The sequence below is a fragment of the Furipterus horrens genome, unplaced genomic scaffold (assembly GCF_987537825.1).
Source record: "Furipterus horrens unplaced genomic scaffold, mFurHor1.1.pri manual_scaffold_5, whole genome shotgun sequence".
Taxonomy (NCBI): Eukaryota; Metazoa; Chordata; class Mammalia; order Chiroptera; family Furipteridae; genus Furipterus; species Furipterus horrens.
Window position 1 is genome coordinate 48,427,905 of NW_028327175.1, and position 27,716 is coordinate 48,455,620.

The window sequence follows — 27,716 nt, forward strand, 5'->3', positions numbered from 1 at the left end:
CCCAAAAGGGTTGTGACCCACAGGTTGAGAACCGCTGGGATACAGGATGAATAAAATATTGGGGCAATTTTGTGATTTCCACATGTACTAGTTACAATAAAAACCTGAAGATTAAGTTAGCTATAGGATTTAGTTGATTTATTGTCTGAAAGTAAAGAGTGCTATTATTGACTAGTAATATATATATATAAACTCTTTTAAATAAAATCATAAAAATCAAAGGAAAAGAGAGGAAAAGAGACAAGTTAGAAAACAAAGAAAGGGGAGGAGGGGCAGATAGCAGTGGCAGTGATGGTAAAAGTGAGAGCATATTGGAGCAGTACTTGAAGCACACACGGACAGTGAAGAGTATATAATCAAGTCACCGAAATGATCTAATTTGAACCATTGTTACTAAACAGAGAGATTTCACATAAAAATTCAATGTCTGGCTTTTCTTGAAAAAATCAGAAGCTCTGCAACACTGGGTCCACATTCCTACATGGTTTTGCAGTTCTCCAGAATGCGGTAGTAGCTGTTCACAGGTCTGTCCATTTATTTACTTTGTCTCTTTAGTCCCTAGAGCCATTTGTGTTTGCTTCACACAGTACTAGTTCTACTAGTTTCTCTTAAGTCTCCGATGGGCTTCTGGAATGTTCATTACTTACTGAACAACTGTAATGGATACCCTGCATGTACCTGGAACTCAATATTAACAAAGTAAAAGCTGAAGCATCCCTCCCTCCCCAACGCAACATACTCTAATACAATAGTTTCCTTGGTCAATGTTGGTGATGTGCCGTGTTCTAATGAGTATAATTACAATCTGAGGTACAAATACCTAAAATAAAAAGATTACAAAACCAAAAAGTGGAGAAGAATGTCAAGTAGTACACCTCGCAAGAGCAAAGCCTGAGACCAAAGGTTGCGCCCTCCTCGGCCACTCCAGGTCGCACAGCCCAGACCCACGCCCAGCAGCCGTGGGAAATGCGCATGTGAACTGTGAGGCCCTTCCTGCTCCCCGTTGCTTCCTTTTCTGCCTTGGCCCCGCCCACCTCGGGCGCTGTCGTTTCCGGTTCAGCCCAGAAACTGCCCGAGCTGTTTTGGCTCTTGCTTTTTGGGGCCTTCCACTTCTTTAACTGTCCTGCGGCTGTTTCGGTCGCTGTGGAAGGTATTACCAATAAAGTTTCACTGTTTCAAAGCCGGGCGGATTGGGCTAGGTCCATCCGCCTTCCTCTCGCTCGCTGGCCGCAGTACCTCTCTGCTACACACTACGAGCTTCAGGGCGTCATGGCCAGGGGCCACCACGGCCGGGCAGGTATGAGGTCGCCTTTCGGTGCCCGCCTGCTCGCGTGGCTTCTGGGGCCGCCTGCGTCCACCTCAGTCTGAGCGCAACCTCTTCGCGCCCACGGGCGGCCACGCGCCGGACCCCATGGCCTCGGAGGCGCTGTCTCCTTCGTTGTCACCGTCGCCACCCACCTCCCCCGACCCTGAGCTGGCCCATTTGAGGCGGAAGGTGGAGAAGTTGGAACGCGAGCTGCGGAGCTGCAAGCGGCAGGTGCGGGAGATCGAGAAGCTGCTGCATCACACAGAGCGTCTGTACCAGAGCGCCGAGAGCAACAACCAGGAGCTCCGCACCCAGGTGCGCCGTCAGCCTCCAGCCCTGCGCCGCAGCCAGCCCAAGACGAGGCCTTGGAAGCCCCTAATGGTCTCGGAAGGGGCCCAGGACCACTTTGTAGAGTACTTGGGAGAAATGAAAGTTCAGTGCGATTGTAATTCCAAGTACATTTGGAGCAAGCCTAAGAGTTCAGGTTACTGCACTTATAGATGAGTACAAGTTCCAGCTAGTGTGAACTGAACTACCGTACTTTTAGATTGTCTTCATTCTCACTTGCCGGTACTGCCCATTGGCAGTAGGCACATTCATAATATTTTATTCTAGGTCACTTTTGAGTTTGTTAAAGCGCTGGACTTGAATCAGAATCAGTCCCATCTATTACTAGATATGTGAACTGATATTGATACTCGGTTGCCCAATAAAACCAGGATGATAGTACCACACAGGTGAAGGTTAAGTCAAATTAAGCGTGAGCAAACTTAACGAACTGTTGAACATTATGTGTAAGGTTGTCATTCTGGGCGTTTATCATTTTGAGTTTTTTCGTGGAAGTAGGGAAGATAGAACTTCCTTTGTTAGAGACAATAAGCAGCTCACTTCATTTTTATAAAATATAGTAAGGACAATTAAACTCACGCTTCTAAGAAACTTAAACAGTAAAACACTTTTCCAGCTAGATTTCTTTGGTAGTTACACCGTGTCCTGATAAGTTATTTTCACATAATTGTTAATTTCAATTAAACTGTTGTCTAGTCCATTGTAATATGTTGGTGCCTTTCCTAAAACCACATGTATAGTCTGAACTCTAAAACATCATCAAACTTTGTTATGCTTTATGAAAATAACGGCTGAGTTACAATGACTTGTGCCCATTGCATAGAGCTATTGACATTATGACATGATAGAAAATTTGAGTTGTTAACTAGTTCTTGAACACCCGCGGTATATAAGGACTGTGCTAGGAGACTACAAATACGGATTGTTAAAATATCTTGGGGGAAAGGGAACAAAACATGACAGCCTTAAAAAAAAACACCTTTTATAATTCCCAGTTGTTCAAGTACTGCTTGCTATAGAGATCCTTAAAAACATTTTTGCTAATCTTCGAAGAGACAGCATTTTGGTTATTTGTGTTAATTAAATATGGTCTAACATGAAAAATTGAAATGGATAGAAAGCCTCAACGCTACTGAATGATAGCAATTACTCACTCTTCTCCTGGTCAGCTTTCCCTGGTGGTGGTGGAGTGTGGTTGTTAACTGTCACCCCGAATTATAAATACTATTTTGTCTGGAGCAGTAAAAAGTTGGGTTGAGAATTGAAGGTGAATTGTAAGAAAACATAACATGCACAGGCTTTGGATGCAAAAAAAAAAACCCACACAAAAACTAGTGCCAGTTACTTTGCCTCTTCAGATTTCTCACATGTAAGATGGGGATTAGGAGAACTAATTTGTAAAGTGGTAAGAATTAATCAAGATGTTATCCAAAGTATTAAATATAGTGTCTACTCTGTAGTGGATACTAAAAGGATCTACTTCACAGCAATAGCATAGTAGCAGAGCCAGGAGGACTAAGGGTGAAAAATTTCAGGAGGCACTCGTTTTCAGGTGCAGACCCTGCACTTGCGGGTAAGCTGAGACCTAGGGCCTCCTGCATTAGCTTCCCTAGGTGCCTTGTTTTGCTCTAGTTTCCATCCTGGTTGTATCAGCAGTTCTGATCATGTATAAAGTGCCTAGGTAATTTGTATATAATGGGTTTTGTAATCGTTCTCCTTTTAAGCTTCATGTATCATTAAAGAAATGCTTGTTTTGTAGTTAGTTTCATGCCTGTAATAGACATCTCTCTCTGAGACCTTGTCTAACTGGGCTGTATTGAGGCTGCACATCTGCTCACGGGTGTTTCTGCACTCTGTTGCTCTGGCTTTGGCAGCGAGGCATGGGGAGAATTAGGTGCCCCTCTGATGCACTCACTTTTAGTTTCTTCTGCTGCAGTTTCTTAGTCATAAGACTACTGTTTAAAGGAAAAATGTACATTAAAGTACTTTATATATCAATGCATGGGAATTAATGTTTTTTCCTAAGTCTTTAAAGAGGACTACTGACCAGTTAAAATATTAGTATAAAAACATTGTTTTGTTTTTTTTTAAAAAGGATTCTGTTCATAAAGTCCTATTAATTTAGTCGACTTGATTTTCAAAGGGGATATTTTGGAGTTTATTTAGCAATAAAGTATAAGAATTACAAACATCTGGTTCAGGCCAGGTAGCTCAGTTGGTTGGAGAGTCGTCATGATACACGGGGGCTCCAGGTTCGATTCCTGGTTGGGGCACATACAGGTGTCATCCAGTGGGCACATGGATGGTTCGAGCAACAAGATGTCTCTCTCTCAAATCAATAAATAAAAAACTAGAAACAAAACCTCCCTCTGCAAATGTAAAAGATGAAAGAAAGTCAATGATAGTATTTTTAGTTTTCCTGGAAAAGGAAATTGCTGCTATTGGTACTTCTCTAAAACTTTTACCAAGAAAAAAAAATTATTGTAATTTCAGGAGAATGGTGTGTGTATTTTCAGATTGCTGTATGATTTCTTTTTCCTAAAGCCTTTTTTTTTCCTTCTAGGTAGAAGAGCTCAGTAAAATACTCTATTGTGGGAGAAACGAAGATAATAAGAAGTCTGATGTAGAAGTACAAACAGAGAACCACCCTTCTTGGTCAATCTCAGGTATTTGGTTCATACTGGAGATAGCCTAACACTATCACATTCAAATCATGCTATCATGGAGTTTTCTTTAGAATAGACAAACATCCAGATAAATATGAGAACACTTATAAGGTTGGCTTCCCACCATATGATTAGGTATTTTCAGATAATCTATTTGCTCTTTTGATGCAAAAGTAGAAATGTCATTCCTATAAATATGTAATATTGCTACTGTGTTGTCAATTCACATTCGCTGACTAATTTCTGCCATGCTGCGAGCCATTGACTCTCATGTCTGGTCTTCCATGTGATCAGGGACATATGTTTTGTTGATGGATTCCACTTAGCATTGTGTTCAATGCCAGTCATTTAGGCCTTTGTGGGAATGGTGAGCCCACAACCATGAGCTTGTCAATGGCATTACGCTGTGAGGCAAAATAACCTAGCAACTGAGTTTTAATAAATAGATCACAAGAAATGATTTTTCCCATTAAGTTTTGTCTTGTTTTATTTAGTACCTAATTTAGCTAAATTGCCAAACACACCAATGGCATTAATATTACATATCTATGATAAAATATTTTTTAAAAAGTCAACATCATGAGAGAAATTTGACAGAGAAATTGACCTTTGACATACTGTCTTTATTCCATCGTCATTTGATATGCAAAGATATTAAAGTATGTGGTTAGAAATTGTTTAGAGTTGCTAGTTTTTTGTTTTTGTTTTTTGTGACAGAAAACAATTTACCTGTTTTCTTTTTTTAGGCTTGCTGTGGAAAATCCAAACCCAAATCTACTTACCTTTTTTTTCTTTAGCTTGACAGCTAGGGTACTTAAAGTGATATTAGAATCAAAAATAAAAGCATTTGCCAATTTATCTGCACTGTCAATTTTAATCTGCTAAAATGTGTACAATTGTAAATACATGGTTTGTTTCCAGTATGTGCTGTTTTGTATTTGGTCCCAATATTTTAGAATGAAGTCCTTTTTATATACACTATTCTAATGTTTATCACAATTTGTTTTTGCTATAGATTATTATTATCAGACATACTATAAGGATATTAGTCTTCCAAAAAAAGTGACAGAACTCTCAGTTCAGCAAGATCAGGATATTGAAGCCTGTACTTATAATTCTAAAGACCAGTCACAAATAGAAAATGATGCTTATGCTGATACTGAAGTAACAGAAAAGTTTGAATGTGGACAAGAGGACCGTTTTGCCTCAAATTCACAGGTAATAAAATGCTTAACATGATACTCTTGATGCTGAAGAACTTGTCCTTCATTATTGTTACACAAATTATTTGGTTCATCACAACATATACAAAGGTTGTAAATATTCTGTGTATAATTATACAGAATATTGTATTTTTAGAGAAACAAATTAGAATGACTTATTCATGTATTTCATTGTTTCTTTGTTGTGTTCTAAAAAATGATGTACAGAAACTAAAAAAATTTGTCAGGATATTTTGACACAACCAAAAAATTTTGTACAACCACCCCAATAACCTTATTCACAACAAAAATTTTTTATGCTTCCTTTATGTCATATATCCTGATACTTCAAACTTCTGTGAATGTTGTTATAAATTTTTTCCATAGTTTGTTAGAATCAGTAAGGTTCATACAGTGCAACTGCTGATGCTGTAATAAATCTCACATAACCCATAGCTTTCTCCTCCATCTCTCTTTTAAAATATTTTTTCCCTTTGGACCTATGATTATGGAAGAATACTTCAGAGTCTGTATGTTGTGGATTACTTCCCTATGGTATCAGGCATTTATTTTTGAGTAATGGTCCCTCACTAACTTAGTGTCTTCACAACTGGGTCAAAATAGAATTAACTCACGTACTAGTAAATATTTTTTAAAGTGGAGCAAATTGTAATTGATAGCCACTCCTTCCATTGCAAAAATTGAAGTCATTATTTAAATGGCTTTTAAGTCTAGTTATTGTTTCAAATTTTGCTAAGTTTTAAGTTGATGTAAGAACATTTTGTCTTATTTGACATGAATTATCTTACCTAGGAGCCAGGATCTGTTTTAGCAACAGAAGATACATCCTTGGAAGGTTCATCATTAGCTGAAAGTTTGAGAGCTGCAGCAGAAGCTGCTGTATCACAGACTGGATTTAGTTATGATGAGAATACTGGACTGTATTTTGACCACAGCACTGGTTTCTATTATGATTCTGTAAGTATCTCAGACCTTTTAATGCTGTAATTGTATACTTCAATGCTTAATACCTAATATTAAACCCTAAGCTGAACTAAGAAAAGCAGGAAGCTGTGTTTAAAAATTGTTTGATTCAAAGGTGTCTGACGAGAGTAAAGAATTACAAAATAGTTTATGAGATTACACTTCTAGGTTTATAATTAAGTTAATTGTGATGATTATAAATTAATATTTTAGGAGGTGTAATAACTTATTTATAAAGGAACATGCAAAAATGTTTTATTAATAAAAGCAGACAATTAACTACACTGTAAAAATTTTAAGACTAAACATTTTTTTATTAGTATTCATAAATAAGTGACCTTGTTAATTATGGGCTTGGAGTAAGATTTTTTTTTTTTTCATTTAAAGTATGTACGAAGTAAGACTTCCATAGAGGGGGTCTTTTTCTTGAATTGTCAAGAGCATGTTTATTATTAGTGTTTTATATTCTGTGGCTATTAAGCATTTCACTTTTTAAAAATCAATCTGTTAACAGTGAGAACTATGAAATTAGAGTGGAATCAGAAATAAAATGGACCACTGATTAGGACAGAACCAGAAAATTAAGTTCTTGATTCATAACACAGTGTGATGGCTGTTGAAGTCTGGTACTTAATTAGATTTTTAATCAGGATTTGATGATGATGAATGAACTCACATTCCCAGGTACCTCAACCTTGATGGTCTAGGCATGTGATCTGATCCTCAGGAATTATAGAATGTAGTGCCCCAAAGTGGGCCAGATGTTCACAATTCCAGTTACTGAAAGTATTGTTAACTAATCTAGGGAACATAATGATAATGCTAAATGTCTTAAATAGGGATTTCATTAGCTTGTCAGTTTGTACTTGGTATATATACTTTGTAAATCCTTTATAAAGAGAGGTTTTTTGTTTTGTTTTTTCCCATAGGAGTGCGCTAATTGACAATGCTGGTTAATACCCAGAAAATGTTTAGCCCTGGTCAGTGTGGCTTAGTAGGTTGGAGCATTGTCTTATAAATGAAAGGTTGCAGGTTTAATTCTGGTCAGGGCACTTATCTAGGTTGTGGGTTTGATTCCTTGGTTCGGGCATAAAGAATCCCTGGTGCAGATGCATCCTGGAGGCAACCAACTGTTGCTTCTTTCTCACATCCATGTTTCTCTCCTTTCCTCTCTCCCTTTCTCCTTCTCTGAAAACAATGAAAAGATGTCCTTAGGTGAGGATAAAAAAAATGTTTAAACTCATTACTAAAGAGTAGCTATTCCTTACTTTGTTTCTAGGAAAATATAGAGTTTCTGAGTATATGACATTGGCTTCTGTCATTCTACCTTCCTTTCTGTATCTTTCCTCCTGACAGCTATTCTGTAATTGATTAGTTAAGTTCTGCAGGTTATATGTCTTAGTAAATTAGGGACTTCATTTTCTTTTAAACAAAATTTTAAAAATATTTTTGAAAATGTCTATATTTTGGACTGAAAGACATAACAGATCAAAAGTTTTGAGTTATAAATGTATGTTCTGTTATCACTAGAAATAAAGATTAGAATGCATCCATTCAATTTTTTTAGCTAAGCAAAATATAGAATTCAAAATAGTTTTGTAAGAGATTTTCAAATGGGTTAAAGACAATAAATTGCAATAGTGTCAACAGAAAAATAAAGTATTCTTTTCCAGGAAGTTTTAGTTTTAATCTCAGCACAAGATGTTTTCAGGTCTGATCTGCATGGATTTATGATAAAAAGAAAATACAGACTTTTAGTTAAATCTTGGTTATAGAGTACTGGTGGCTACTTTATTTGTAAGTCTTTAGTTTCTTACTGTAGAATTACCATATTTTTTGCCCCATAAGATGCACTTTTCCCCCCCAAAAGTGGGGGGAACATGTGCGTCTTATGGAGTGAATATTGCATCACAGACCGTGATGTGTGTATTACCTGACCTGTCAGTGGTGGTGACAGATGTTAGAAAAGGAAGCGGTGGGCCTACGCGAAACCCCTGGGGACGCTTAAATGTCCCACTTTATTGCTGAATCTCTAGGTGTGTGGTCAGTATGAAGATAATGAAGAAAGTGATATCAGTGATTGTGAGCAACCAAGCTTCATAAATTCTGAGACTAGCGATGATGAGTTCTTAGGGTTCCCAGAAAACTAGAAGAGTGCTTGAACCTTAAAGTCTCCTCATTTGTTAATGACAGTGATGATGGTTCTTAATACTGCTATTGACAGCTCTTCATTTTATGTGGTTGAACTATTATTCTGTTATATTTTATTAAATATTTTAGTACACCATTTGGTTCAGAATATTTTTTTTGTTTTCCTCCTCTAAACCTAGGTGGGTCTTATAGTGCGAAAATTACGGTAATTAAGGGAAGATGATTTAAAAAAAAATTTTTTTTTTAAATTTTTCGTTTTTCAATTACAGTTGTCCCCTTTTCTCCCAATTTCTCTCCCCCACCCAACCCACCCCCTCTCCAGCAATCTTATCCCTCCCCGTTGTCCATGTCCATGAGTCATTTTTATATGTTCTTTGACTAAACCCTTCCCTTACTTATCCCCCTTCTCTCCCTCCCCCCTCCCCCCTATTGACTGCTATTCTGCTCTTTGTTCTATTTAGTTCTTTTGTGTTGTTCTTTAGTTTCCTGTATTAGGTGATATCATATGGTATTTTTCTTTCTTTGCCTGGCTTATTTCACTAAGCAAAATTCTTTCTAGTTCCATCCATGTTGTTGCAAATGGCAGGAGTTCCTTCTTTCTTTCTGCTGCATAGTATTCCATTGTGTAAATGTACCACAGTTTTTTGTTCCACTCATCTACAGATGGACACTTAGGCTGTTTCCAGCACTTAGCTATTGTAAACAGTGCTGCAATGAACATAGGGGTGCATAAGTTCTTTTGAATTGGTGTTTTAAGATTCTTCGGGTATAATCCTAGTAGTGGAGTCGCTGGTTCCAAAGGCAGTTCCATTTTTAATCTTTTGAGGTAATTCCATACTGTTTTCCATAGTGGCTGCACCAGTCTGCATTCCCACCAACAGTGCAGTAGGGTTCCCGTTTCTCCACATCCTTGCCAGCACTTGTTGCTTGTTGATTTGTTGATGATGGCCATTCTGACTGGTGTAAAATGGTATCTCATTGTGGTTTTTATTTGCATCTCCCTGATGGCTAGTGATGTTGAGCATTTTTTCATGTGTCTATGGACCTTCTGTATGTCCTCTTCGGAGAAGTGTTTGTTCAGGTCCTTTGCCCATTTTTTAATTGGGTTGTTTGTTTTCTTGATGTTGAGTCGTATCAGCTCTTTATATATTTTGGAAATCAGTCCCCTGTCTGTGATGTCATTGGCAAATATGTTTTCCCATATGGTTGGTTTCCTTTTCATCTTGCTGATGTTTTCTTTTGCTGAGCAGAAACTCTTTAGTTTGATGTAATCCCATTTATTTATTTTTTCCTTTATTTCTCTTGCTTTGGGAGATGTATCCGTGAAGAAATTGTTACGTGCGATATCTGGTATTTTCTTGCCTATGTTTTCCTCTAGGACTTTTATGGTGTCACGGCTTACATTTAAGTCTTTGATCCATTTTGAGTTTACTCTCGTGTGTGGTGTAAGTTGGTGGTCTAGTTTCATTTTTTTGCAGTTAAAAATTTTTTATCCTCACCCAAGGACATTTTATTCATTGCTTTTAGGGAGAGAGAGAAACATCCATGTGTAAGACAAACATCGATTGGTTGCCTCCTGTACATGCCTGGACTGGGTATCATAAGCACCTGGTCCAAGACTGGACCTCCAATCCTTCAATTACAGGACAATGCTCTTACCTACTGTGACACATTGTCCAGGGCAGAAGATGATTTAAAAAAAATTGATTTCTTTGTATAGAATGTTATGTTTTAATATTTATGAACTTAATTTTATTTCCAAATTTTTCTTCAGGACTTTTAGTCATGAACATTAAAAGGCAGATCTTTGTTTTATGACATTGAGAGAAGGGCTCAAGGGTTTATATTAACAAATTATTATTGTGTAATCTTAAGGCTAATGAGTCTGGAATTGCTTTTCTATGCTCAGCCTTTTCTATTACATACCTTAGTTTTCATAATTTCTAAATGGTTTCTTGGTAATTTTTCATGGATGTTGAACCATATGAAATTGTTGTCTCTGTAGGTTAAAGAATTGTCAGATGTTGACAGTTTCATGATTCAATTTAATATTTAAATGTACTCATTTTTCACTTTAGGAAATTAGAGCAAATATTCAATAGTAAAGTATTTTGAAAAATTACAAGTATTTTTCACTCTGATATTTTTTATTTACTATTTTCAGAAAATACTATAGTCCTTAAAAACAAACATTTACTATATTTGAATATGTTTGAGATTTTTATTATTTTTTATTTTACCTTACATAAATAGTATTTATTGTTTTCTTAATATTAAAAGGAAAATCAACTATATTATGATCCTTCCACTGGAATTTATTACTACTGTGATGTGGAAAGTGGTCGATATCAATTTCATTCTCGAGTAGATTTGCAACCTTATCAGACTTCTGGCACAAAACAAAGTAAAGATAAAAAATTGAAGAAGAAAAGAAAGGATCCAGATTCTTCGTCAACGAATCAGGAAAAGGTATTGTCTTCCTAATTTTTAAAATTTTTATAATGGTGATATAATTTTGTCAAATTTATTTTATTTATTTATTTATAGAGAAAGGGGGGAAGGGGGAGAGGAGAGAGAAACATCAGTGTGTGGGTGCCTCTCACATGTCCCCAACTGGGGACCTGGCCCGCAACTCAGGCATGTGCCCTGACTAGTAACTGAACCAGCAACCCTTTGATTCACAGGCCAGCACTCAATCCACTGAGCCACACCAGCCAGGGCATAATTTTGCCAAAATTTTTGATGAAATTGAAAATCATTCAGTAATTGTATTTCAAACATGTTCATTAGGATAACAAGACATCAGAATCTGTTAACCAAGGAGCATTTTTGTATATGGGTCTGTTACACAAATTCTCAGTCACTAGAAGTAGAAGGAATTTCTTAAAAGTTTTAAAGGAGCTAGATTTCGGGCATAAAAAATATTCTTATTTTACATAATTTGGAAGAAGAACTTTCAGACCCTCAATTGATTAAGTTACATCAGTGCACAGTTCAAAATAAAACAAAAACAGTCATGCTGAGCAATTTCTTACCTATCAGGTTTGCAAACATTTAAAAAATCCATTTCTGGCAAATATAGAGTAGACACATCGTTATTAGAATAAATTGGTACCTTTTTGGAATATAGCTTGAATGTATCAATAACTGTAAATAATGTTCATAATTTTCCATTGGAAAATCTTGTTTCTGGTAATTTATTATTATTTTTAAAATCCAAAGAGAGAAAAATGCCTTTGTATATTATATAGCAATATTTATAAGGACAGAAAAAAGTTAGAAGTTCAAATGGCCCATGATATTGGTTTAAAAAATGATAGTACATTTAATTGCAAAAGCATTATTTATGCCATAAAATGGTAGTTATAAAAAATGAGAATTTTAAAAATAGTTATGATACAAGGTTAAATTGAAAGAAGGAAAATATTTTAAAAGTTCTTAATGCCCTTATTTCTCCTCACTCTACAGATAAGGTTGATGCTTATAAGCAGGAAAGGAGGCTTGTTTGTTGTATTGGAATTTTGTGAATTGTGGTAACTATTTGATACTTCACTCTTAAGTTTTTATCTCTTATTTTTCTTAACCAAAGCCAAAAAAATTTAAATGTATAATGCAAAGTTCAAATAGGGAATTGGGATTCTCTTGAATTTGTTTTCAGTTCTCTGATTTGTTTCTATTTCTCTACTATTCTCACTGACAATACCTAGGAATAGAAGAGTATCTAAAATACTAAAAATGATTTTTCTCTTTGCTTTCAAGAACTGTATTTTAATGACACCTACCTTTACTGGTGGTTGAATTGTTTGAGAGGATAAGTTCTAAAAGTACTTCTCCCAAGCAATAAAAAAAGAACTTACAGCCTTCAAACTAGAATGAAATTTGAAAACATTCAGTCAGATTTTGGCTCAGTTTAGCTTTCATAACTGCTCCTCCTTACCATCCTTCTTCAAAAATATTAGAACTCCAGGACAGGGACTTAAAAAATCCTGATAGAATTTTGAGAATTCCTTGAGGATTCTAAAAGGTAGTTGTGAAACAGGGAGACCTGTTAAGACACCCTCACTTTTTCTTTATTTTTAAAGATACTCTTGAGCCTCATTTTTTATAGGTAAAGGGTATGGGGAGAGAAGAGAGTAGATTGAGGAGAATGGAGTAAATATGCATATATACCTCAACCCCCACATATAGGCCCCCTTTCTTATCTCTTAATGAATATTTAACATTCTGGCAAATAGTTTTTAAAAAGTTCCTCTGGCAATTTCATTCATTTTTACCCCCTCGCATATGTTGTCCCATAAGCAGTTATAATAATAAAATATACGAGGTTGAAAACTGCTTTCTTTAAAGTATATATGTGAGGTCTGTCCAGAAAAAGTCCAGCCATTGTTAATATAACAAGAACATGTGTGACATTGATGTAACCTGGCAGCCAAGGAGAGTGGTCTGGAATGTGCATGCATGAACAATGCCAACTTCACTGTACTAGTCAATGGGGGTGGTAGGCACCCTTGAGTGAGCACGTGTATTGTGTGGCCATCGCATTCAAAATGACTGAGTGGGTAGAGCAACGAATCTACATCAAATTTTGTGTTAAGCTTGAACATTCTTCCATGGAAACTATTCAGATGATTCAGAAGGCTATAGCTATGCGTAACTGGTGATTGGCAGCTTCATCACAACAATGCACCTGCTCATGCATCATGTCTCATGCAGAGTTTTGTGGCAAAGCATCTAATTACCCAGGTGACTTAACCTCCCTACCGCCCAGATTTGTCGCCCTGTGACTTCTGGCTTTTCTCAAAGCTACAATCACCTTTGAAAGAGAAGAGATTTTAGACCAGTGACAAGATTCAGGAAAATACATCCTGGAAGCTGATGGTGATCGGGAGAACTCCATGAGGTCTCAAGGTGTCTACTTTGAAGGGGACTGAGGCCTTATTGTCCTGTGTACAAAGTTTCTTCTATCTTCTTTAATAAATGTCTCTCTTTTTCATATTACATGGCTGGGTACTTTCTGGACAGTCCTCATAGATAGGGAAATTGCTATAATTCAGTGTCCTCTAAAGCTCATAGTTGTTCAACTCCTTGCCCTTGTTCTTGTCCTTGGTGAGTTTGTATTGCCAGAAGTATATATATTTTATCACACTGTTAGTGTAGCCAGTCTCCAAACTGAATTTATACTGCTGTTAAAAGGATGTGTTTAAAATGCCCTCATAATTTATAAAATAACAGAAGAACATTTGAATTCACTTCATCATGTGACTCTAAGGTAGAAAGAAAATTCAGTGTGTTGCAAACCAAAGAGAAAAGGAGAATAACTCTGTTTCTTCTATGGTTAAAGTAATAGATTTGTTCATATATCAAAAGGCATGCCCAATATAATTGTATAATAAATAATAAAAGTCTAATGTCAGGTAATTTGGAGTTTTGGAATAAAAGAGATGTAACCGATTCATCTCTAAACTGTTATGTATTATCAAATCAACTCTGTGAAGTGCTAAATTTTAGCAAAACTATTGTTCTACTACGTTAGGTACATTTGGGTCTTTAAATTTCTGCTGTAATAAAAGCCAGTTCTGTATTTTATATCTTGAATTGATAATTGGTTAAAAGTTCAAAACAAAATTTAGGGTATTCTCCAGGCCTTCACTGTCTGATACAGTACTGAGCACTGGAAGTGCAGCTGCCCTAATTCACATGTATCATAAATATAAACTACACTAAGTTTTGAAGACAGTACAAAAAATTCATGTAAAACATTTCATTGGTAGTTTTTATATTGATTAAATATTAATATAAAATAATTTTTAAATACTGGCTTAAAGTAATAAAATGAATTTCACTTGCTCCTTTTTACCTTTTATTAATGTGTCTATTAGAAAATTTTAAATTATAACAACGGCTTGCATTATTATTATTTTTTAAATTAATTTATTGTTTTTTCTGTTACAGTTGTCCCCCATTGTTCTCCCCGCACCCCACCAACCCCTTCTCCCTCAGTCCATCCCCACCCCCTTGTCCATGTCCATGGGTCATTCATACTAGTTCCTTGACTAGATCCTTCCCCTTCTCCCCACCCCCTCCCCCTGGGCATTATTTTCTTATTAGGCAGCATTGGTCTAGACTTATCACCTGGTCCAATCAGTATGTGATGAGGGCCTGGCCTGGGACGATTAAGACACTGAAAATTGATAAGGAGAGAGAATTGGGATAAGTTGTAAACAGTCTGTATCACTTGGTAATTGGTTTCATGTGGTGGTTAAAGGGATATGAAGTATAAGATTTTTGATTTGGATAAGTGGACGGTAATGTGTTTAACAAAGAGAGGGAACATGAGCAGCAGAGGGGTACAGATAATAGCTATTGTTATTTCACTAGACATGTACCTTCTTCACTAATTCATTGTAACATTTTAGCATTATAGGATAGTTACGTTTAAGATTATTTTCCCCACCCACCTTTTTCCAGGATTTGAATTCAGAATATCAAAAAATATCCAGCATTGAACATATAAACTACAGTGAGGGAGAAGATTGTGCAAATGTGAAAAAGAAGGCCAAAATAGATGTTCGTTACAAAAATGGTTCCCCCAAATACACTGTTCCAGTTACTGGAAAGACTGTAGACTCTCCTCTCAATGAAAACATCTATAATTCAACTTCATTTAAAGATGAGAAAATCATAGAGACTGATAGCGAGCCAGAAGAAGGTGAAATTACAGACTCTCAGACTGAGGACAGTTATGATGAAGACATTACCAGTGAAGATAATGTAACTGCAGAAGATAGTGAGGATGAGGGTGAGTAACCATTATTTAATTTTACATAAATGACCCAGTCTGGTCATTGTAAACAGAGCAACACAGTTAAAAATGTGGTATAATATGTCTGCCAAAAAAATAAACGGATTGTTTTAAATTGATTATTTTAATGACATCATTGAAAGTTATGTGGGCTACCACTGGTTATTCTTAGGGAGTAGTATGTGAATAAATGACTGACACTTGGACCTTAAAGTTTCATTGCATTGAATGGTCTAGTCAATAGAACACAAAACCAAGTCACCTATGCCCTAATCCTAAAGTATGTATTAAGTCATAAATGAAAGGGGGAGAGCAAATCGCCTTTCAGAAAAGTGTGGTCCATCAATTCAGCTACATAGGTATTATGATAAATCTAATATATATATATATATATACACATATATATATATATATTTTTTTTTTACTTGAGGGTATAAAGACATACTTCTAAAACCCAGGATTTCATATTAAGTTATATGAGCTTATTTTGTTCTTAATGGAATTTCTTATATTTTTAAAAAGAGTAGACTCAGTTGTTCTAACTTAATATAGAAATGCTTATTTGTGATATTTTCGAATTCCAAGACCTTAAAAAAAAGAGTTGATTTTTTCATAATTGTGATATATGCAGACTTTGCTGAATACCTTTAGGTTGATCACTTTAAATTGGTAACAGGGTTAAGCCTAATATTTAAATAACCTACTATCCCTAGACATTTCTCATTTTTCCCCATAACATTTGAATTAATGTTTACCCACTTGTTTCTTTGGCAGATGAAGAAAAAATTTGGCCCCCTTGTATTAGAGTAATTGTTATCAGATCACCAGTGTTGCAGACAGGATCTCTTTTTATTATTACAGCTGTAAACCCTGCTACAATTGGAAGGTAAAATGTTTAATAGCATTATATTTGTATATTTGTTTTATTCTAGTAAGTGCACATTTCCTGAGAAATTATCTTGGAATGTGCATGGTACTTGTTATTCAGACACTTGTACATGGTACTCAGAAGATATTATTGACACTTATTTATGTCACTTGCTTTTGGAAATCAGTCAAGGGTATGACTTCATGGTCCCAAAAGGGGATTTTCTGTGTAAAGAGGTAAAGTCTTGCTGATACCTTTCAAGAGATTTTGTCATTTTCCGACCTTTTGTACTGCCTTTTTTAGATTGAAATCACTTAACCTAAACCCAGTATTAGCCTCCCTCTCTGCTTCTTTTCCACTCCCCTTTGTAGCTCATAACCAGCTTGCTAGAGAAGTAGGTTTTAATCATGAGTAGGTTAATTCCTTTTCTTTCTAACTGGAAAGATAATCTATCCTTAATTCAGATTTTTATGCAATATCTTAATTTAAAACTTTTGGATAATAGTGTGCTCCTTTTATATGTTGTGGTAGAAATGGGAACATAGTCAACAGTTCTGAAATAAATAACTGACATTAGTGCAAAGATACTTTGTCTCACCAGATGTTGATTAGCCTAAGATAGATGTACCAAAGAATAAAAGTAATTCTGGAACCTCCTTTCATGTAGAAAGTTTAGAGTATGATTAAGGAAACTAGACTTAGCGTGATAGACGCATTTTAACATATTTTTTAAACATTATCTTTTAAAACAAATAATCTTTTAAAAATTCTTTTCATGTCTCTAAGTGCTGCATTTATATATACTTCAAAAATTACTAAAGACATTTTTCTTAACTGCAGAGAAAAAGATATGGAGCATACGCTTCGAATTCCTGAAGTTGGTGTCAGTAAGGTGAGCTCTTTGCTTTTACAAATATAACACCTCGATGTAATTTTATAAACCATCATTATGGCAGAAAGCTTAGGGGTTTTCCCATTTAATAGTCAATGTAGTAATGCTAATGAAAGCAATGCAGATTTGTTTATTTCACTGCTTGAGAAAAGAAAAATTCTTTATCACAATTTGAGTTAACTAAATTATGTTTTATTTTAACAGTCTGGAGCAAGAATAGAAAAATATGGATTAATTTAAGTATTTAAGTAATACCCATTAAACAGATATTTATTGAGTGAAATAAATATGCTAGATATTATGACAATTCAAAAATGAATTAGACCTGGATTCAGGCTACTTTTTAGTCATTGGTTATTTTGAGTCCAGAGTATTTTACAACCCAAGAACAATTGATCCCTACCCAAGGCTCTTCATTTATAGTTTTTCTTAGTTAAGTCTCTAATGGTTTCTGTCAGGAAAAAGAACTGTTGAGTCTTAAAAACAAACAATAAGGACAGAGTTGCAACTTAGAAGTAAAAAAAAAAAAAATGTTTAAGCTACTGAGAGTCTGTACTTTATATGTCTTTTTTTTTACTATATTTTCTGTTCTTATTCCCCTTCCCTTCTGTAGAGACCTCCCCCTTTTTGGATTTTCTTTTTTTGACCTTTAATCATTCCCATTTTTTTCCTATTTAATGGGTCTATACTATAGATCTGAAGTATATATTTTATATGATTTTTGTCATTTTGGAATTAAATTTGTTTCTATTAGTTTTAAAGTCTTGTTATTTTTACTATATTTGGACTCATTCAGAGAGAAGTAAATCCTCATAATCTTTAACCAAATTATGATGCTTTTAACTTTCTTGTGACCTTTTATTTCTTTGCCCCCAAAGAAAACCCATTGGTAACTTAAATAGCAAAGAAGTCCTTCCCCCAACTCCAGTCTAAAAATACAGATAGTTCTTTGGTGGCATTTCTGCTTTTTCTTTCTAAGATGTCTCCTGGTGGGCTACATAATTTGTGAGCTGTGTGAAATTGGTTTGACAATATATATTATGTCACACATATCCAGGTAAATGAAAAAAATTAAATTACCCCCTCACAGTTTTGAAGTTCTTTATATGTTAAGAAACACATTTAAAAGACAGGCTAGGACTGTCAGACAAATATGACAAAGTACATATTCTTTACATTTTAAAAGCTTATGCAAATTCAGTTTTTCAAACCCCACTGTGACACCAATAGGTAAATTAGTAAAGGACATGAACAGTTCACAATAGAGGAAAATCATGGTTAATATATGAAAACCGTTCAATCTTTCTAGTAATATAAGAACTGCAAATCAATCCAAGATGTCAGTTTTTATTCATCATATTTATTAAATATCACACCTGTTGGGAACATAATTTAGAACAGCTCTTTGGAATAAGGTTTCAAGTCAAACAACTTGAAAATATTTAAACCCTTTGATATAGTTACTATTATTCTAAACGACCCAATTGAATAAAATGTACAAAGGAAATGAAGAGGAAATTTACAGAACAGGAAACTCAAATGGCTAATAAATATAAGAAAAGGTCTCAGCTTCAGTTGTAATCAGAGAAATGCAAATTAAAATCACAATTATAAGATTTAATTTCCTACCTATTATGCTTGTGAAAACAAAATTTGACATTATTAAGTGTTAAAGCTATATAGAGCAATAAGAATGCTTTTAGACTATTGTTGGGAATATAAATTGGTACAACCACTTTAGAAAACAATATTGAATAAATTTTAAGATTTGCATATACTGTTGCTTAGCAATTTTATTCATAAGTATATACCCCAGAGAAACACATGCCTTGTCCACAAAAAGGTTGCATATAGAACAATCATAGAAACATTTTTAAAAATGATAAAATCTTGTGAAAAACCTGGATGTTCATTATCAGAAAAATATGTAGATTGTGGCACATCTATACAGCGGAGTACCATTCAGCAGAATGGCACAGCTGTGCACAACGACTGGATGGAAGTATCTTATAATATCAAGTCAAAGAAGCAAAATAAAGGAAATATATGCAGTAGCATACATTCATCAGAATTCATCAGCCTATATACATTTTAAGGCCTATGAATTTTCTATATATAAATTATGCCTCAATAAAAAATTCATACACTGATTTATATCAAGTTCCAAATTAAGCAAAATAAACATACTGTTTATGGATATGTACATATGTGGTGAAAGTACAAAGAGATGTATCATGATTAAATATCAAACATCTGAAAAGGAAGGGTGGGGGATGGACAGAGTGAGGTACACATGGATTGATAACTTATTTTAAATATCTGAAGCAAATACGGCAAAATTTATTAAAGCTGGTTCACGGGTAGATAGGTTTAATATATTTTGTGTGTTTGAAACATTTTATAAAATACGTGTATGAAAATTTTAAAAGAACACCCTTACTGCAATATAGTTTATATACCATATATTAATCATTTACCCATTGGAAGTGTATAATTGAAAGGTTTTTAGTATATTCACAGTTCTGCAATCATCTCATTAATCATAGGACATTTTCATCACCATATAAAGAAACAAACTCAATAGTAGTTACTCCTCAGTCCCTTCCAAGCCCCACAGCCATAGGCAACCACCAATCTTTCTGTCTCTGGATTTGCATATTCTGTACATTTTATGTAAATGGAATTATGTAATATGTAATCTTGTAACTAGTTTTTTTACTTAGCATGTCTTCAAGATTCATCTATGTTGTAGCATATGTCAGTACTTAATTTCTTTTTATTGCCAAGTAATATTCCATTATATGGATATACTACATTTTGTGATTTGAATTGTTTCCACTTTTGGGCTACTAAGAATAATGTTGCTATGAACATTTGTGTACAAGTTTTTGTTTGCATGTATTTTTTCATTTCTCTTGATACATACCTAGGAGTAGAATTGTTGGGTTGTATGGTAATTGTTTAACCTTCGGAGAAACTGCCAGACCCCACCAAAGCAGCTGAACCATTTTACATTCTTAACCTATTATTTGAATATGAAATTTTAAATTACATATTTTTGCAGCTCTTTATCCAATTAAAGAGATGTGTATTGAATACTTGTTCAGTATATGTGAAGCACTGTATTATGTACTGAGAGGTAAGGAAAAATGTAAACTAATGTTGAGCAGTAATTGTACACAGTACAGTAACATTCACATATGCAGTAACTTCATATAATTTAGGTGTTATATAAACAAAGTGCTGTGGAGCAAGGAGAGAGTGATTAGTCCTGAGTATTCAAAAACTGGAAGACTTCTCTGAGAAGTTGCCCTTGAGTGTTTCAAATCACCTTTTGTATTAAGAACAATTTTTAATAATATGTACAAATACTTATACTAGGTGAAAAACCAATTTCAAATTGTTTATGTAGTATAGTCCTAACTATATTACAGAATTAGAAAAGGTAGGACACACTAAATTATTAGTAGTAGGTATAGGTGGAAACATATGTGACTTTTTCATCTGTAGCCTCCACATCTCTACCAGAAGTATAATACTTTTGTATTCAGAAAAAATAATAAATAATAAAAGGTAAATAATCAGAGACTGAAGTCCCTTGCATCCTATCATAGAGAAATCATTATCTATGGTAAAGAAAGAGTATGCTACTTTATAATTACCTGGTTTCTTTTTTAAGTTTCATGCAGAAATTTATTTTGACCATGAGTTACAAAGTTATGTCCTTGTGGATCAAGGCAGTCAAAATGGTACAGTTGTTAATGGAAAACAGATTCTTCAGGTGAGTGTGTATGTATATTAATTAATTACTTGCACGTTATTTTAAAAATTGAACTAAAATTTTTTATTCCTGATGGCCATAGTTATTATGCATATCATTTTGTTAGGTCAGTATTCAAGTCCAAATCTGTTATGTAGAAGGGAATTCCTAGAAAGGACTGAAGAAGTATATAATAAGTGGATACTTGACTATTGAGTTTTGATTTCTAATTATGTATCTATGCCTTGTTTTTAGAGCTACATGCATTTTAAAACTATTCAGAGTAAATGTTTTATAATAACTTTAGAGGCTCTTCTTTTTTGTGTGTGTTTTAAAATTTGTTTTAATGAAAGTGTTGCTAAACTGTAAACTCCTTGAAGCCAAGGGCTATGTCTCTTCAATTAACTCTTCTATTTTCAGCATGTAGCATAATGCTTGGCACTGGAAGGGAGGCCTTATTCTTAGTCTATAAGAATAAAATAGGAAGTAAAACTGAATTATCATGAGAAAAGAAGAGGAAAACGGAGAATAATGATATGCTTATCCCCTTAACACTTCATCTTTTTTACTATGAGTATTCGTTTTGGTAATAGATTTTTGGCAGTTTGGGTTGGGTATTTCTCTGATAGGACTGGGCATGGAGTTAGGACATTGTGGTGTTTGATATACAAAAATTAGAAGTTTCTCAGTTCAGTTATCTTATCCAAGAGTAGAACATTACGGATCATCAAGTTGTGGATATGTGTGTGCATGTGTGTGTCTTATTTTATTGAGAATTATCTCAAAAAATAATTTTTTTTTGTAATCAGACATTACTTCCATTTGACATAAAATAATCATATGCAACTCATTTGGATTTCTGTTTTGTAATTTTTTCCCCTTCAGCCTAAAACTAAATGTGACCCTTACGTACTTGAGCATGGAGATGAAGTGAAAATTGGAGAGACTGTATTGTCCTTTCACATTCACCCTGGTAGTGACACTTGTGATGGCTGCGAACCAGGGCAGGTTAGAGCTCACCTTCGTCTTGATAAGAAAGATGAATCTTTTGGTATGTTAAACATATTATTATATGTGGGCATGATACCTTTTTAATTCACTGGATGTTGTAAAAATGTATCACTTAGCTACCAGCTTCATATCTTGATATAATAAATTTTGATATAATACTGTATTGAGATAATTTATATTTTTATGAATATTATCAAATTAGACTCAGAAATGACATGTTTTTCAAATCTGAGACATAAGCTAGCCGATTATGATTGTACCTGATTTTTCTATGTGATAACTTAGCTGTGCTTTTATAGCATTAGGTTACTTTCTGTTTTTGCTAATCTAGTTTAGTTGGCTTTTGAAGTAGCACTGCAGTGGTAGCTAAATGTTCTTCAAAAGAGTAATTGGAGGGGGTGGGATGGGTCGGGGAGAGAAATTAGGGGCAAAGGGGACAACTGTAACTGAAAAACCAAAAAAAAAAAAAAATTAAAAAAAAAAAAAAGAGTAATTGGGACATAACTATAATAAAGATAGGTTTTCTTTTAACATCTATTTACTGACACAAAAAAGTCATCCACAGTTAAACTCTGTCATATAATATTGTAACATAGAAAATAATAGGCCAAGATATTAATAGTTATTGGTTGATATGTTTACCTTCCTACTTACAGTTTATGTTGATACTTCATCTGTGTACATACCATTATCTTTTGTAGTAAATAACACTCTAGGAAGTTGATATTTTGCTTAAATGCACTCTTCTAAGACTTTTAAGATTTAATGCTTTGAACTAGTAAGAACTAATTTTTTCCACATCAGTTATTTCCCTAAATACCAATTTTACATGGTCATTGCATATTTTTCTGATACTAGATTATGAAAATATGACACATTATAAAATAATGTGAATCTTGGGTTCTGTGATTTTTCTTTTATACATGCCTATGTTTCTTTGGAAAATTCACAGTATTTCTGCATTTGGACTTATTTTATAATAATCATATCAAAAAATAAAGATGTTTGGTGTTTCTTTTGTTATCTATACTGTAACATCCCTATAATCTTTTGAGTTTTGGTTTACTTTCCAAGTAGAGTTAATTACCAAAATGTTGAAAGGACATCATCACAACCCAAGATTTCTTTATATTAATGTCTATTTGTACTTTTTATTCATCTGCAGATAGACTACTAATACTATTACTTTTTAATTATTAAATATGAGTATTTTATATAAAATCTACCAGATTTAGTGAGTTTTTCTTTTTAAACCAAACTCATTTTTCCTTTTAGTTGGTCCAACACTAAGCAAAGAGGAAAAAGAATTGGAAAGGAGAAAAGAATTAAAGAAAATACGAGTAAAATATGGTTTGCGGGTAAGGATGTTAAGTATTGTTATATGCGGTCAAAATTACATATCTGGTTTTGAGTAAAAATGCCTTTAATTATTAATAGTCTATTTTATATATAAAAAATTTACTTAGAATTATTTTGAGATTTATATAATTTCTTTTAGTTGTTTACTATTACCTTAACAACTATTGAGGTTGAAGTAGAAAAATGATAATAGGACTTCAGGTCAGGATGGAGGTGTAGGTAAACATTCTTTGCCTCTTCGCACAGCTACAGCAAAGATTACAACTAGACACCAAAACAAATATCACTCAGATTCATTAGAAAATTGAGCTGCATGGAAATTCGACAACTGAGGATTTAAAGAAGCCACATTCACCCAGATAGGTAGAAGGGGCAGAGATGCACGGAGAGGCGTGGAGATGAGGAATGGGCAGTCCCACATCCACTTGTGGTAGATAAAAATTGGGAGGGATACCTTGGAAGTGAGGTATCCCAGCCCCAGACCAGACCACCCAGCCCAGGGTTCCAGCACCAGGAAGGTAAGTCCCCATGACATCAGGCTGTAAAAACCAATGGATGTTGGCGGCAGAAGAAACTGCAGGATTCCCGGGAGACTCTGCTTGAAGGGCCCCCAACGAATTCAAGACTTATACAGACCCACCTCCTTTGGGATTTAGCACTAGCGCAACAGCTGGAAGGGCACCAGTGGCATACGAGGAAAAATTGAAGTGACTGGCAAGTAGTCACTGGCAAGTGAGTGCCAGTAGACAGCTTCCTTCTGGGCAAAACTCCAGAGGCCAGGCAGTGGCATTGTCCCCTCTTCGAGCCCTCCCCGACACAGAGCCACGGAGCAGTGATAAGAGTTGCCCCCACCTGGCTATAATCTAGGGCTCCGCCCCATACAATTACAGGTGCACTTTGCTACAATAGGCCACGCTACTATCAGCTATCAGGAACTCAAAGCAGTTCTACCTAATACACAGAAACACAGAGAGGCTGTCAAATTGAGGAGACAAAGAAATACGGCCTAAATGAAAGAAAAGAACAAAACTTCATAAAAAAGAACTAAACGAAGTGGAGATAATCAACTCATCAGATGCAGGGTTCAAAACATTGTATTAGGATACTCCAGGAACTCACTGCATACTTCAACAGGATAAGAAAGACCCAGGCAGAAGTGAAGGTTACATTAAATGAAATAAAGAAAGCTCTAAAGGGAACCAACAGTGGAGGGGATGAAACTGAGAATCAAATCAACGATTTGGAAATAAAGGAAGAAAAAAACTTTCAATCAGAACAGCAAGAAGAAAAAAGAATCCTAAGCCGCCTCTGGGACATCTCCAAATGTTCCAAAATCTGAATCATAGCGCTGCCAGAAGGAGAAGAGGAAGAGCAAGAAATTGAAAACTTACTTGAGAAAATAATGAAGGGAAACTTCCCTAATTTTGGTGAATAAAATAGACCTACAAGTCCAGGAAGCACAGAGAGTCCCAAACAAGTTGGACCCAAAGAGGACCACACCAAGACACAGCATAACTAAAATGCCAGACTTTAAAGATAAAGAGAAAATCTTAAAAGCAGCAAGGGAAAAGCAGTTACCTACAAAGGAGTTCCCATAAGATTGTCAGCTGATCACTCAAAAGAAATTTTGCAGGCTAGAAGTGACTGGCAAGAAGTAGTCAAAGTGTGAAAAGCAAGGACCTACAATCTATATTACTCTGTCCAGCAAAGCTATCATTTAGAATGGAAAGGCAAGTAAAGTGCTTCCCAGACAAGGTAAAACTAAAGGAGTTCATCATCACCAAGCTATTATTATAGGAAATGTTAAAGGCAACTATATAGGAAAAAGAAGATCAAAACTATTAACATTAAAATGGCAACAAATTCACAACTGTCAACAACTGAATCTAAAATCAAACTAAGCAAACAACTAGAACGGGAGCAGAATTATAGATATGGAGATCATTTGTAGGGTTATCAGTCGGAAGGTGAAAGGAGGAAAATGGGGAAAAAAGGGCAGGGATTAAGAAGTACAAATTGTAGGTACAAAATAGACAGTGGGATGTTAAGAACAGTATAGAAAATGGGGTAGCCAAAGAACTTATATGCATGACCCATGGACATGAACTATGGGATGGGGGGATTGCTGGTGGGAATGGGGGTATTGGGCAGAGGAGGGTAAAGGGGAAAAGATTGGGGCAGCTGTAAAGACATAATCAATAAAATATATTTTAAGAAGTGATAATAGTACCCTACATTGGAATACCCTTATCTGATTCCTAAAAACTTGCATTAAAATGTTACTATGGAAGAACATAGTTGAAAGACTTAACGCTGCATGATTTCAAGACTTATTATAAACTGCAGTAATTAAGACAGTATCATATTGGCATAAATATAAACAAATAGGTCAGGGGAATGAAATAATCCAGAAATATATCCATGTACATAGATAGGTAGATAGGAGTGTGTGTGTGTGTGTGTGTGTGTGTGTGTGATTTCAACAAAGGTGTGGGGAATTTGGTGGAGAAATGATGATCTTTTTCAACAAATAATGCAGGAACTGTTGGATTGTCATATGCAAAAATAGCAAAAAAAAAAGAACTTTGATTCACACCACATAATATATAAATGAACTTAAAGTGGATTATAGAGATGAATTTAAAATCTAAAATTCAAAACTTTGAGAAGCACACCTTAAAAGAAGTTAGGCAAATATTTTTTTAGGTATCTAACACCAAAAGCACAATCCATAAAGAACATATTAATAAATTGCACTTCCCTCAATGCTTCTCTTTCTCCAAAGACAAAGAGAATGAAAATGTAACCCACAGGCTGGAAAAAATATTTGCAAATCATGTATCTGATAAAAAATCACATGTCTTATATTTAGAATATATAATAAACTAAAAAATCAATAAAAACAAGTCAATTAAAAAATGAGGAAAATATTAGATACTTCAAGCTGATATACAGATGGCAACTAAACACGTGAAAAGATGTCCAGTATCAGTAGTCATTAGGGAAATGCAAATTAAAGCCAGTTAAAAAGACACCATACCAAGTGTTGGTGGGCATGTGGAGGAACCGAAACTCACACACTGCTGGTGAGAACATAAAATGGTGCGATTACTTTGGGAAATAGTTTAGTAGTTTCTTTAAAAGATTCATTCTGCTCTGTGGTATTTATCGAAGAGAAAGACTAGTAAACGAATGTTCATAGCAGCTTTTTTTTCTAATATGCAAAACTGGAAAAAATTATGCATTCATCATGAATGGATCAATAAACTGTGGTATATCTATATGGACAAATACTAGTAAGCAATAAAAACGCATGAGCTATTGAGACAGGACGCAGTATGGATGAATCTCAGTTATGCTGAGTGAATGACGTCAGACAACAGCAGTACATAGAATGTACTTCTGTTTATATATTAATAAAATTCTAGGAAAGCAACTTACACATGACAGAAAGACCTGGTTGCCTGAATACTAGAGAAGAAAGATGCACAGGGAGGATCTGAGGGATTACAAAACAGGACAAGGATAGTTTTGTGGAAGCTGAATATGTTTATTATCTGGATTTTAGTGATGATTTCATAGGTGTATACACATCTCAAAAATGTTTAATTGTACACGCTGTGTAATTTTTTATATGTTAATTAAATCAATAAGGCTGTTAAATGTTGCCATTTGATCCTATAAGTAGACCATGAAGATAATTAATATTTTCAGTTTATATTTGAGAAACTAAAGCTAAGGATCACCCAGCTACTAAATGAAAGAGCTAGATAATAGAATATATGTCTTAAGTGTATTTGTCCAGTGCTTTCTACATTTCATAAAGATGTGGGAAAAGATGTGCCAAAATAATATATATTCTGCAAAATTGTATTTGTTATTACTTTTGTACTACAGAAGAGAAATCATAATAAGAAAAAGTGTCAAGGGGCTAATTTTGGAGGAAAGTAGAAGATATATATGGGGAGGATAAAATGTTTTATCAAAAATTTTAACTCAGTTTCTGTTATCTTCTGGGAGAGAAAAACCCATTAGAATCAGTGGTTCTGTTTTTCTTCTCTGATTAAAAGCAAAATTAAGTAAAAACTTCTGCGGTACTTGCCTTGAATTGCTCTAGCAACCCCTAACATCTCTGTGGATGAATGTCATACTTTTTCCTTGTTTTAAATCCTTACCCAAGGATATATTTATTGAGAGAGAGAGAGAGAGAGCACAAAAGAGAAACATAGATGGGAGAGAGAGACATTCATCAGTTGCCTCCCATATGCACCCCAACTAGGGATCGAACCTGTAACCTAGGTATGTGCCCTGACCAGGAATTGAACCTGCAACCTCTTGCTACATGGGATGATGCTCTAACCAACTGA

At 34.8% G+C, this 27,716-nt stretch overlaps 1 protein-coding gene across 1 annotated transcript in view; it reads left to right on the forward strand.

The window, feature by feature from the left end:
• The first annotated feature begins 1,082 nt into the window (after positions 1 to 1,082).
• AGGF1 (angiogenic factor with G-patch and FHA domains 1) overlaps positions 1,083 to 27,716 on the forward strand; it is a 29,713-nt gene continuing 3,079 nt past the window's right edge. Inside the window, exons 1-11 of the mRNA XM_090276402.1 lie at positions 1,083 to 1,621; positions 4,218 to 4,320; positions 5,336 to 5,538; positions 6,336 to 6,500; positions 10,938 to 11,126; positions 15,126 to 15,456; positions 16,234 to 16,345; positions 17,168 to 17,219; positions 20,899 to 21,000; positions 21,865 to 22,030; positions 23,266 to 23,348. Coding sequence (XP_090132528.1) covers positions 1,412 to 1,621; positions 4,218 to 4,320; positions 5,336 to 5,538; positions 6,336 to 6,500; positions 10,938 to 11,126; positions 15,126 to 15,456; positions 16,234 to 16,345; positions 17,168 to 17,219; positions 20,899 to 21,000; positions 21,865 to 22,030; positions 23,266 to 23,348 — 1,716 coding nt within the window. The 5' untranslated portion in view covers positions 1,083 to 1,411. The remainder of the gene's footprint in view (positions 1,622 to 4,217; positions 4,321 to 5,335; positions 5,539 to 6,335; positions 6,501 to 10,937; positions 11,127 to 15,125; positions 15,457 to 16,233; positions 16,346 to 17,167; positions 17,220 to 20,898; positions 21,001 to 21,864; positions 22,031 to 23,265; positions 23,349 to 27,716) is intronic.